General features: G+C 57.0%; 1 protein-coding gene across 1 annotated transcript in view; it reads left to right on the forward strand.

Moving 5' to 3' along the window:
* Window positions 1-13,573, forward strand: part of LOC116936871 (uncharacterized) — a 95,720-nt gene that overhangs the window by 54,688 nt on the left and 27,459 nt on the right. Inside the window, exons 19-22 of the mRNA XM_076063363.1 lie at window positions 3,116-3,656; window positions 5,522-5,629; window positions 5,672-5,725; window positions 10,202-12,111. Coding sequence (XP_075919478.1) covers window positions 3,116-3,656; window positions 5,522-5,629; window positions 5,672-5,725; window positions 10,202-12,111 — 2,613 coding nt within the window. The remainder of the gene's footprint in view (window positions 1-3,115; window positions 3,657-5,521; window positions 5,630-5,671; window positions 5,726-10,201; window positions 12,112-13,573) is intronic.

The following is a 13,573-nucleotide window of genomic DNA, read 5'->3' on the forward strand; positions in this document are numbered from 1 at the left end:
CGATCACTCAGTCACTCGCTCACTCGCTCACTCAGTCACTCGCTCACTCAGTCACTCGCTCACTCACTCAGTCACTCGCTCACTTACTCAGTTGCTCGCTCACTCAGTCACTCACTCAGTCACTCACTCAGTCGCTCACTCACTCAGTCGCTCACTCAGTCACTCACTCACTCAGTCACTCACCCACTCAGTCACTCACTCACCCACTCAGTCACTCACTCACTCACTCAGTTGCTCACTTACTCAGTCGCTTGCTCACTCACTCAGTCACTCACTCACTCGCTCACTCACTCAGTCGCTCACTCAGTCGCTCACTCGCTCACTCACTCAGTCGCTCGCTCGTTCACTCACTCAGTCGCTCACTCACTCGCTCACTCACTAAGTCGCTCACTCACTAAGTCGCTCACTCACTCAGTCGCTCACTCACTCAGTCGCTCGCTCACTCACTCACTCACTCAGTCGCTCACTCACTCAGTAGCTCGCTCACTCACTCGCTTACTCACTCACTCAGTCGCTCACTCACTCAGTCGCTCACTCACTCACTCAGTAGCTCACTCACTCACTCGCTTGCTCACTCGCTCACTCACTCACTCACTCAGTCGCTCACTCACTCAGTCGCTCGCTCGCTCACTCACTCAGTCGCTCACTCACTCACTCAGTCGCTCACTCACTCAGTCGCTCGCTCGCTCACTCACTCACTCACTCAGTCGCTCACTCACTCACTCAGTAGCTCGCTCACTAAGTCGCTCACTCACTCAGTCGCTCACTCACTCACTCAGTAGCTCGCTCACTCACTCGCTTACTCACTCGCTCACTCACTCACTCAGTCACTCGCTCGCTCACTCACTCAGTCACTCGCTCACTCACTCACTCGCTTACTCACTCAGTCACTCAATCAGTCGCTCGCTCACTCAGTCACTCACTCAGTCGCTCGCTCACTCAGTCACTCACTCAGTCACTCACTCAGTCACTCACTCAGTCACTCACTCAGTCACTCACTCAGTCGCTCGCTCACTCAGTCACTCACTCGCTCACTCAATCAGTCGCTCGCTCACTCAGTCACTCACTCACTCGCTCAATCAGTTGCTCGCTCACTCACTCAGTCGCTCACTCAGTCATTCGCTAATTTAGTCGCTCAATCTCCTACTCACTCAGTCACTCACTCAATCACTCAACCACTCACTGAGACTCACACAGCCACACTGACACTCCCACAGGGTTCAGTGTTAATCACTGAGACCCGCATAGGCTTCAGTGTTAATCACTGAGACTCCCGCAGGGTTCAGTGTTAATCACTGAGAGTCACTCACATAGGGTTCAATGTTATCACTGAGACTCCCACAGGGTTCAGTGTTAATCACTGAGAGTCACTCACATAGGGTTCAATGTTATCACTGAGACTCCCACAGGGTTCAGTGTTAATCAGTGAGACTCCTATAGGGTTCAGTGTTAATCAGTGAGACTCCCACAGGGTTCAGTGTTAATGACTGAAACTCCCACAGGGTTCAGTGTTAATCACTGAGACTCCCACAGGGTTCAGTGTTAATCAGTGAAGACTCCCATAGGGTTCAGTGTTAATCAGTGACACTCCCATAGGGTTCAGTGTTAATCACTGAGACTCCCACAGGGTTCAGTGTTAATCGCTGACACTCCCACAGGGTTCAGTGTTAATCACTGACACTCCCACAGGGTTCAGTGTTAATCAGTGAGACTCCCACAGGGTTCAGTGTTAATCACTGAGACTCCCACAGGGTTCAGTGTTAATCAGTGAGACTCCCACAGGGTTCAGTGTTAATCAGTGAGACTCCCACAGGGTTCAGTGTTAATCACTGAGACTCCCACAGGGTTCAGTGTTAACCAGTGAGACTCCCACAGGGTTCAGTGTTAATCACTGAGACTCCCACAGGGTTCAGTGTTAATGACTGAGACTCCCACAGGGTTCAGTGTTAATCACTGAGACTCCCACACGGTTCAGTGTTAATCAGTGACACTCCCACACGGTTCAGTGTTAATCAGTGACACTCCCACAGGGTTCAGTGTTAATCAGTGAGACTCCCACAGGGTTCAGTGTTACTCAGTGAGACTCCCACAGGGTTCAGTGTTAATCACTGAGACTCCCACAGGGTTCAGTGTTAATCAGTGAGACTCCCACAGGGTTCAGTGTTAATCACTGACACTCCCACACGGTTCAGTGTTAATCAGTGACACTCCTACAGGGTTCAGTGTTAATCACTGAGACTCCCACAGGGTTCAGTGTTAATCAGTGAGACTCCCACAGGGTTCAGTGTTAATCACTGACACTCCCACAGGGTTCAGTGTTAATCAGTGAGACTCCCACAGGGTTCAGTGTTAATCACTGAGACTCCCACAGGGTTCAGTGTTAATCAGTGAGACTCCCACAGAGTTCAGTGTTACTCAGTGAGACTCCCACAGGGTTCAGTGTTAATCACTGAGACTCCCACAGGGTTCAGTGTTAACCAGTGAGACTCCCACAGGGTTCAGTGTTAATCACTGAGACTCCCACAGGGTTCAGTGTTAACCAGTGAGACTCCCACAGGGTTCAGTGTTAATCAGTGAGACTCCCACAGGGTTCAGTGTTAATCACTGAGACTCCCACAGGGTTCAGTGTTAACCAGTGAGACTCCCACAGGGTTCAGTGTTAACCAGTGAGACTCCCACAGGGTTCAGTGTTAATCACTGACACTCCCACAGGGTTCAGTGTTAATCAGTGAGACTCCCACAGGGTTCAGTGTTAACCAGTGAGACTCCCACAGGGTTCAGTGTTAATCACTGAGACTCCCACAGGGTTCAGTGTTAACCAGTGAGACTCCCACAGGGTTCAGTGTTAATCACTGACACTCCCACAGGGTTCAGTGTTAATCACTGAGACTCCCACAGGGTTCAGTGTTAACCAGTGAGACTCCCACAGGGTTCAGTGTTAACCAGTGAGACTCCCACAGGGTTCAGTGTTAACCAGTGAGACTCCCACAGGGTTCAGTGTTAATCAGTGAGACTCCCACAGGGTTCAGTGTTAACCACCGTGGCTCACAGAGCCACACCGAGACTCAGCGAGCCAGACTGAGGCTCTCTCCGCGTGCGTCTGTCTGCGTGGCAGGAGCAGGCCTGGGGGTGTCTCCACGCCGTGGATCGAAGCTCCCTCCTCGTCCCTGTCCACCTCCTCGTCGCCAGCATCATCATCATCAGCATCATCGACGCTCTCTCGTTTGTCCTCATCGTCATCGTCCTCGTCATCGTCATCGGCCTCATCATCATCATCAGCGTCGTCAGCATCCTCGCGGTCGCTGAGGATCAAGCCCCAGCATCATCATCATCATCAGCAGCAGCAGCATCAGCAGCAGCATCATCAGCAGCATCATCATCAGCAGGGAGTGAGGGTGTTGTTAGGCAGGAAACTGGTGCTGGTACCGAAGCTTAGGCAGTCTGCATCATCAGCAGCAGCAGCAGCAGCAGCATCAGCGGTATTGTCATCATCAGCAGCATCGGCAATATCATCAGCAGCAGCAGCAGCATCATCAGCGGCGGTGGCAGCGTCCGCAGCAGCGGCAACAGCCGAGGGGGTGAAAGTGGAAGCAGCAACGGCATCAGCAGCAGCATCAGCAGCAGCATCAGCAGCAGCATCAGCAGCGAGGCCGCAGGTAAGGAGGGTGGTGGTGGTGGTGGTGGTGGCATTTATGGTTGTTGTTGTGTTTGTGGTGGTGACGAGATTTGTGTGGTGGAGGTGGTTGTGGTGATGGCGGCAGTGCTTGTGGTGATGATGTTGGTGATGTTGGTGATGTTAATAATCACGAGCTGAAATATTCACAAGCTCGTAGTGATGGTGGTGGTGGTGATGGTGGTGGTGGTGGTGGTGATGGTGGTGGTGGTGGTCGTGATGGTGGTGGTGATGTTGGTGATGGTGGTGGTCGTGATGGTGGTCGTTATGGTAGTGATGATGGTGGTGGTGGTGGTGATGGTGAGGATGATGGTGATGATGGTGATGGTGGTGATGGTGATGATGATGATGGTGGTGGTGATGGTGATAATGATGGTGGTGAAGGTGATGGTGGTGGTGGTGATGGTGATGATGATGATGGTGGTGAAGGTGGTGGTGATGGTGATGATGGTGGTGGTGATGGTGATGGTGGTGATGATGGTGGTGAAGGTGATGGTGGTGGTGATGGTGGTGGTGATGGTGATGATGGTGGTGAAGGTGATGATGATGATGATGATGGTGGTGAAGGTGATGATGATGGTGGTGGTGGTGGTGATGGTGGTGGTGATGGTGGTGGTGATGGTGGTGGTGATGATGATGGTGGTGGTGAAGGTGATGGTGGTGGTGATGGTGATGATGATGCTGATGATGGTGGTGAAGGTGATGATAGTGGTGATGGTGATGATGATGGTGGTGAAGGTGATGGTGGTGAAGGTGATGGTGATGATGATGATGGTGGTGATGATGGTGGTGGTGGTGGTGATGATGATGGTGATGGTGGTGGTGAAGGTGATGATGGTGGTGGTGGTGAAGGTGATGGTGGTGGTGATGGTGGTGATGATGATGGTGGTGGTGATGGTCAGATGGTGGTGATGATGATGGTGGTGAAGGTGATGATGATGGTGGTGATGGTGATGATGATGGTGGTGAAGGTGATGGTGGTGGTGATGGTGATGATGATGATGATGGTGGTGAAGGTGATGTTGGTGGTGGTGGTGGTGATGATGGTGATGGTGGTGGTGGTGAAGGTGATGGTGGTGATGGTGATGATGATGGTGGTGAAGGTGATGGTGATTATGGTGGTGATGGTGGTGATGGTGATGATGATGGTGGTGAAGGTGATGGTGATTATGGTGGTGATGGTGATGATGGTGGTGATGGTGGTGATGATGGTGATGATGATGATGGTGATGATTCTAGATTTGAAGCGTCTGTGACTGCAAGGATTCACACTCTTTGGTTTTATTCGGTAAAGTCACGTAGATAAAATAAAACAAAATAAACTAATTAAATCACGACGACGCTGTGGGTGATCATGATCATTGTTTATCATGATCATTGTTTTCTCCGGTACCAAGGTGCTGTGCAAACCCACGGGTTATGATCAGAGGCCATCCAGATTCACAGACACAGACACAACTTCAGCCGAGAGGATGGTTTCAAATTGAGTAACCACTGGAGAGACGTCCTGAATCAAGTCAATCGTTAGCTGCCTCTCTCTCTAAGTGGTTGTCTATCAAACTTTAGCTACTTTATAAGTGAACAGCTAAGAATATGAATAAGTGAACAGCTGTTTTGCACCCGCACTATGACCCCGTGACCTCTATCACCCCCCCGTGCCCCTCCCTCCCCCGTGCCCCCCCCATGCCCCTCCCCCCCGTGCCCCTCCCCCCCCTGTGCCCCTCCCTCCCCTGTGCCCCTCCCCCCTCATGCCCCTCCCCCATCGTGCCCTTCCCCCCCGTGCTCCACCCCCTGTGCCCCTCCCCCCACTCCGTGCCCCTCCCTCTCCCCCCGTGCCCCTCCCCCCAGAAGCGCTCCCTGGTGGAGGAGCCCCTCCCCCACAACGGGGGTGGGGGCCACCGCCCCCCCCAAGCCGGCAGGGAGCAGCCCCCACCGAAGAGGGGGCGGGGCCGGGGGGTGGGGGCCGGGGGGCGGGGGGGCGGGGCCGGGGGGCGGGGGGTGGGGGCCGGGGGGGGGCCGGAGACGCTGATGGTCAAGAGGCTGCGCTCGGAGGTGGGACGGGGGGGAGGGGCTGTGGGGGGGAGGGGCTGTGTGTGGGGGGGGGATTAGGGGGGAGGGGATGAGGGGGGAGGGGCTGTGTGGGGGGATGAGGGGGGAGGGGCTGTGTGTGTCTCTTTGTCCCGCGTGACCCCACCGCGTGACCCCCCACGTGACCCCCACGTGACCCCCACCACGTGATCCCCACGTGACCCCCACCGCGTGACCCCCACGTGACCCCCACGTGACCCCACCACCCAAAGAGAGTGGATTCCTGCAGTGACAGGAGTCCGCTGTCTTCACACGAGGTTCTCGCTGTGGGCCAAGGGCAAGCTGGCGGGGTCACAGCTACAAAGTCATTCCCTCCCCCCACACACACCACACACACGCACACACACACACACAGACACACTCGCACACACACACACACACAAGCACACACACGCACACACGCACACACACACACGCACACACACACACGCACGCACACACACACACGAACACACACAGACAGACACACACACAGACACACAGAGACATACACACACAGACAGACACACACACAACAACAACAACCGCCATTCGCCACTAAGTGGCGGTGACGTCACCACGACGCTTGTGCCAGGCCATGTGCACTCTGAGGCCACGTGAAGTGTCGAACGCCCGCTGGCAGGAGGTCACGGGGCAGACCCAGGTGCCACGGGTCGACTGAGATGACTGGCTGATGCACCACCTGTGCCCCCTACTGTGCCAACCTGCTATGCTTTAGCCACCCGGCGCTCCGCTCGTTGTTCTGAGCGTCGCTCCTCCGCCCTCCGTTGTTGTTGGAGGGCGACTGCCTCCAACTGCCCAGTAGCGTCCTTCACGAGCCTCCTCCACAGAGGCCGATCTTGACACCGCTGGTACCGGTCATCGGCAAGTCCACTCAGCTCCACGTCCTCCTGTACCACGTCACTCCATCTCTTCTATAGCCCGTGCCGCGCCCGCTTAGCCCCCTCGATCCGGCCGAACAAAAGCTGTTCTGGCATGCGGTGGCTGGGCATGCGGGCTACATGACCCAGCCATCGCAGCCTTCCCCGCCGGAGGAGCTCACCGATGGGACCTTGCCCAGATCTTTCAAGGATTTGTGAGCTCACACAATCCAGTCTGGTTAAACCCAGGATGGATCGTAGGCAGGCCAGCCTAAATGTTTCTAACCGGCAAAGATGTTCCATTAGGGGGGTCCACGTTTCCCAAGCGTAGAGAAGGGAGGGAATGACCGTGGCCGAGAAGACGTGAAGCTTAGTGCGGAGCGACAGACCAGGTAGTTTCCACACAGCGTTACGCAACCGATGAAAAGATATTGCCGCTCGACTGATTCGGAGTGAGACCTCTGCTGTTAAACTGGAGCCGGTCATAAGCACACTGCCCAGGTATGGGAAACTCTCCACTCTCTCCACAACCGCCCCATCACCGATTGGGAGTTGTGGGGGTGGAGTGTCCGATGGTACAAAATACCCAGGCAGGTGCTTAGTTTTGGTGGGGCTGATGGTAAGGCCCCACCTCTTAGTGGCACGCTCCAGTCTCAGCAGCAGCGTCTCCAACTCCTCCTCTGAATGAGCAGCTATTACCAAATCATCAGCATACATAACGTGGTTGAGCAATAGGGAGCCATCCCTTGACCGCACCCGGGCATCGATCAGCCTCCCATTATATCTGTACCATATGGAGATTCCCCCGGTACAGCTTTTGAAGGCTTCACGAACTACGTGGTCAAAATAGATGTTAAATAATGTGGGAGCCAGAGGACATCCCTGTCGCACCCCAAGGTGTACAGGGAATGGCTCTGACTCCCGGTCACGCAGTTTTACCCGGGCCCGCTCACTATCATGAAGGTCCTTAATGATCGTGAGCAGAGGGTCAGGTACTCCAAAAGCACGAAGAACAATCCAGAGCCCAGGCCTACTGATGGTATCATAGGCCTTGACCAGGTCAATAAAGCAGAGATGTAGGTCTTGTTGGAATTCCCTACACCTCTGCTGTAGCAGACGGACAGAAAATATGGCATCTGTGCAGGACCGCCCTTTGCTGAAACCGCATTGGGGCTCCGCAAGCCTCTCCTCAGCGTGCCTGGCAAGGCAATGCTGAATAATCCTTGCCAGGACCTTTCCCGGCACACTGAGGAGTGAGATGCCCCTGTAGTTGTTACAGTCTGTGCGGTCCCCCTTCTTAAAAAGGGGGACCACCAGGGCATCCTTCCAATCCTGCGGAACCCGTCCAGTGGTCCAGACCGTTGTTATGATGTCATATAGGGCAGTCTGTGCACAAACGCCACCCTCCCTCAGCATTTCGCTTGGGAGATCATCTCTGCCCGCTGCCTTTCCTGGTCCCAGACTCCGGATTGCCTTCAGTACTTCCTCAACAGATGGCACCTCAGCCAGCCACTCACAGTGGGTGACTTCCAATATTTGAGGCACTGCAGCCTCAGCAGGGTCATCCTCACTTTGTGCCACGATATTTTCCTGGCTGAGAGATTTTCCCTCCCCCAGGTTCTCACAGAAATGCTCAGCAAATCTGCAAACCTGTTCCTGGGGGTCGGAGATTGGATCACCGTTTTTTCCCCTAATGATGGTAATAGGTGTGGCGCTGCAGGTTACTTTTTTGATGGAGTTAAATAGAGAATTGTGATCACGGGCCACTGAGGCAGACTCCATGTCCTCAGCAACCCGCGACCACCACCCATCCTTGCAGCGCCTCACGGCTCTCTGAACCTCCGAGCGAAGGCTGCGGTAAGCCTCCTCATTCTCTGACGTGGGATTCTGTAGCCGATGACAGTGGGCCTGTCGCTTTTTCTCAACCATCCTGAACACCTCCTCTGTCAGCCAGGGTCTCTGGGGAGGTCTGGACCGCGTACCCAAAGCAACCATTGCAGCTGCATGAGTCACAGTCCTCAACCTCGCCCATTTACCCTCGACATCAGGAGTCGGGGACGATGCCAATCCCAGCTGCAAGCGATGATGAAATTCTCGCTTGCAACTTTCATCAGATAACTGAGACCAGGCCACTTTAGGTTGGAATGGGGTCCTGGGTGTACACCCACCACCGGAGTGGAAGAATGGCAGGCGCATATTACAGATGACTAGTCGATGGTCAGAGGGCAGATCAGCTCCACGGTAGGTCCTGGTGTCAAGGACATGGGCTCGCATTCGCTGGTCCGTCACTATGTAGTCCAGCAGATGTTCTTGCTTGGACCCGGCATGCATTCATGATGTTGTGTGGATGTGCCGATGCCGGAACAGCGTGTTGGTAATTACAAGCCCATGAGCTGTACAAAAATCTAGCAGCCTCCTACCGTTGTTATTGAGCTGATCTGGCCCATGCCCTCCAATCACTCCCGACCAGGTGCCAGTATCATGACCAACTCAGGCATTGAAGTCACCCAACAAGATGACTCTATCCTGAGGGGCCACTTCAGCCAGCACCTGTGACAGGAGGTCATAGAAGGCATCTGACTCATCGGCTTTGCCTGCATCCCTCCACGGATGTTCTTCTTCGGTGGGGGCATAAGTACCCCGACCACCATTCCTCGCCTCCGGTCGATGGGAAGGCGAGCCCAAATTAGCCTGGGGCTTAAAGCTTCCCACACCTCACCGCCACGCTCCCACGCCCCCTTCATTCTTTTGTTCAAAAGAAGAGCCACACCCTGTTGTTTGGCAGTCTGCTGCCCCGAGTAGAGGACTGTCCACCCCTCACGGTGGCAGGAGCCAGAGCCGGTCCACCGGACCTCCTGAATGCCACAGAGATCCAGGCGGTACCGGTCCAGCTCCCGACAGAGGAGTGGCAGCCTCTCCTCCGCAGTGAGCGTTTGAACATTCCACTTGGCCACCCGTAGTGGCTTTTCCTTGTTTCTGGAGGAGCCCCGAGGGTAGATATTCAATCTCCTGGCTCCGCCAATTGGGGTTTGGCCAGGAGACGTCATAGACTCCTGGCCCCCCGGGGCCTCCGGCACAAGCTTATTAGTTACACATTTCAGTTTAACTCGTGGTTTAGTGGTAATTAATTGAAGGTGGAGGGGTTACCAGCCCCTCGCATCCGTCCAGAGCCCCCGTTTAGCCCCTGTGGTGGACACAGACGCCATGAGGGGAGGAGGCAATCGAAATTGGACCTCCCCCCACAGCGCTGTCCACGACAGAGTTGCCCGTCCGGCACCGCGAGGAGGTAGGGAGTTGTTTTTCACGCGCACGTACACACACACGCACACACACGCACACAGACACACACGCACGCACACACGCACGCACACGCACGCACACACGCACACACGCACACAGACACACGCACACACACACGCACACAGACGCACGCACACGCTCGCACACACGCACACAGACACACATGCACACATGCACACACACACGCACACAGACACACGCACACACACACACACGCACACAGACACACGCACACGCACGCACACACACGCACGTCAGCTGTGTCGTTTTGTCTCTGCAGGACAGGGGAGAAGGAATCTTGGCTGACAGACTTCGCAATCGCCTCAGGCAACAGCAGCATCAGCAGCAGCAGCATCATCATCGGCATCGGCAGCAGCAGCAGCAGCATCGGCATCAGCAGCATCATCAGCAGAGCCCAGGGCTACGAGGTACAGACGCACTCAGCCTCTACCGCATCCCCAAGAAGATGAGAGGTGGTGGTCGTGGTAGCGGTGGTGGTGGTGGTGGTGGTGGAGACATCGCCGTTGAAATCGACAGGGTGGACAGTCCCACTGCAGCAGCAACAACAACAACAACCATCGCAGCAACAACAACAACAGCCGCTGCTGCCGCCTCATCGCCACCATCACCACCGCCAGACGACCACCTGATCACCGTGGCAGCAACTACAACAACCGAAGCATCAACAACAACAACAACCGGCAAATGCCAGGACGCTGGAGCCGCTGATGTCAACGGTGGTGGCGATGGTGATGGTGGTGGCGATGGTGGCGGTGATGGCGGTGATGGCGGTGGTGCCGGTGGTGACGGTGGTGACGGTGGTGGCGGTGGTGGCTATGGCGATGCTGACGAGCCGAGGGAGTGCGACGTCACGGTCCTTGAAGGTGACGGTGCCAGCGTCGGTGACGGTGCCAAGATTATGGAGATGGTAGCCAGCGTCGGTGACGGTGCCTGGCTCACGGAGAATGTGGCGAGCGTCGGGGACGGTGCCAGCGTCGGTGCCATGCTGGTGGAGATGGTGACGAGTGTAGGGGATGGTGCCAGCGTCGGGGACGGTCCCAGCGTAGGGGACGGTGCCTGGCTCACGGAGAATGTGGCGAGCGTAGGGGACGGTGCCAGTGTAGGTGACGGTGCCAGCTTAGGTGACGGTGTCAGTGTAGGGGACGGTGCCAGTGTAGGGGACGGTGCCAGTGTAGGGGACGGTGTCAGTGTAGGTGACGGTGCCAGTGTAGGTGCCATGCTGGTGGAGATGGTGACGAGCGTAGGTGAAGGTGTCAGCGTAGGTGAAGGTGTCAGCGTAGGGGACGATGCCAACGTAGGGGACGATGCCAGCTTAGGTGCCAGAGTAGGTGATGATGCCAGCTTAGGTGCCAGAGTAGGTGATGATGCCAGAGTAGGTGCCAGAGTAGGTGATGATGCCAGCTTAGGTACCAGAGTAGGTGATGATGCCAGCTTAGGTGCCAGAGTAGCTGATGATGCCAGAGTAGGTGCCAGAGTAGGTGATGATGCCAGAGTAGGTGCCAGAGTAGGTGATGATGCCAGAGTAGGTGCCAGAGTAGGTGATGATGCCAGCTTAGGTACCAGAGTAGCTGATGATGCCAGAGTAGGTGCCAGAGTAGGTGATGATGCCAGCTTAGGTGCCAGAGTAGCTGATGATGCCAGAGTAGGTACCAGAGTAGGTGATGATGCCAGCTTAGGTACCCGAGTAGGTGATGATGCCAGCTTAGGTACCCGAGTAGGTGATGATGCCAGCTTAGGTGCCAGAGTAGGTGATGGTGCCAGCTTAGGTACCAGAGTAGGTGATGGTGCCGGCGTAGCTGCCGGTGCCGGCAGGCTGAGGGACGGCGCCGGCAGCCTGAGGCACGGCACGAGAACCGTGCCGGACTGCGCCGGCAGCCTGAGGCACGGCGCCAGGCTCACGGACATGGTGGCCGTGGTCGTGGTGGACCAGCTGAGGCCCGCGATGATCGCGGGCGCTCGCACCACCCTGGCGAGGAGTCGGGGGAGCGGCGGCGGCGGCGATCGGCCGGCGAAGGAGGAGGAGGAGGTGGCGGCGGTGGACGTCGATGAGGTGGACGACGAGGAGGGCGAGCGGGCGCTGCAGAAGGAGGTGTGGGTGAACGTCTTTCCGTTCCTCTCCTGCGCCGAGCTCTGCACTTGCATGCGCGTGTGCAAGGCCTGGAACCGCTGGTGAGTCTTGTGGGGGGGTGAGTGCGGGGTGAGTGGTGAGTGCGGGGTGAGTGGGGAGTGCCGGGGTGAGTGGTGAGTGCGGGGTGAGTGGTGAGTGCGGGGTGAGTGGGGGAGTGCGGGGTGAGTGGTGAGTGCCGGGGTGAGTGGTGAGTGCGGGGTGAGTGGGGAGTGCCGGGGTGAGTGGTGAGTGCGGGGTGAGTGGTGAGTGCGGGGTGAGTGGTGAGTGCGGGGTGAGTGGTGAGTGCGGGGTGAGTGGTGAGTGCGGGGTGAGTGGTGAGTGCGGGGTGAGTGGTGAGTGCGGGGTGAGTGGGGAGTGCGGGGTGAGTGGTGAGTGCGGGGTGAGTGGTGAGTGCGGGGTGAGTGGGGAGTGCCGGGGTGAGTGGTGAGTGCGGGGTGAGTGGGGAGTGCCGGGGTGAGTGGTGAGTGCGGGGTGAGTGGTGAGTGCGGGGTGAGTGGTGAGTGCGGGGTGAGTGGTGAGTGCGGGGTGAGTGGTGAGTGCGGGGTGAGTGGTGAGTGCGGGGTGAGTGGTGAGTGCGGGGTGAGTGGTGAGTGCGGGGTGAGTGGTGAGTGCGGGGTGAGTGGTGAGTGCGGGGTGAGTGGTGAGTGCGGGGTGAGTGGTGAGTGCGGGGTGAGTGGTGAGTGCGGGGTGAGTGGTGAGTGCGGGGTGAGTGGTGAGTGCGGGGTGAGTGGTGAGTGCGGGGTGAGTGGTGAGTGCGGGGTGAGTGGTGAGTGCGGGGTGAGTGGTGAGTGCGGGGTGAGTGGTGAGTGCGGGGTGAGTGGTGAGTGCGGGGTGAGTGGTGAGTGCGGGGTGAGTGGTGAGTGCGGGGTGAGTGGTGAGTGCGGGGTGAGTGGTGAGTGCGGGGTGAGTGGTGAGTGCGGGGTGAGTGGTGAGTGCGGGGTGAGTGGTGAGTGCGGGGTGAGTGGTGAGTGCGGGGTGAGTGGTGAGTGCGGGGTGAGTGGTGAGTGCGGGGTGAGTGGTGAGTGCGGGGTGAGTGGTGAGTGCGGGGTGAGTGGTGAGTGCGGGGTGAGTGGTGAGTGCGGGGTGAGTGGTGAGTGCGGGGTGAGTGGTGAGTGCGGGGTGAGTGGTGAGTGCGGGGTGAGTGGTGAGTGCGGGGTGAGTGGGGGGGTGACGGGGGGACAGGCGTCTGTGACGTCTTCTGGTCAAACCCCCATTTGGCGGAGCCAGGAGACTGAATCTCAACCCTCGGGGCTGCTCCAGAAACAACGAAAAGCCACTGCGGGTGGCCACGTGGAATGTCCGAACGCTCACTGCGGAGGAGAGGCTGCCGCTGTCTCTGTCGGGAGCTGGACCGGTACCGCCTGGATCTCTGTGGAGTGCAGGAGGCCTAGTAGACTTGTTCTGGGGTGTGTGTGTGTGGAGAGGCTGCCGCTCTCTCTGTCGGGAGCTGGACCGGTACCGCCTGGATCTCTGTGGAGTGCAGATGGACCGGTTCTGGTGTGT

Source organism: Petromyzon marinus, unplaced genomic scaffold (assembly GCF_048934315.1).
Source record: "Petromyzon marinus isolate PM22_M1 ecotype Great Lakes invasive population unplaced genomic scaffold, UKy_Petmar_22M1.pri1.0 PM_Scaffold_105, whole genome shotgun sequence".
Taxonomy (NCBI): domain Eukaryota; kingdom Metazoa; phylum Chordata; class Hyperoartia; order Petromyzontiformes; family Petromyzontidae; genus Petromyzon; species Petromyzon marinus.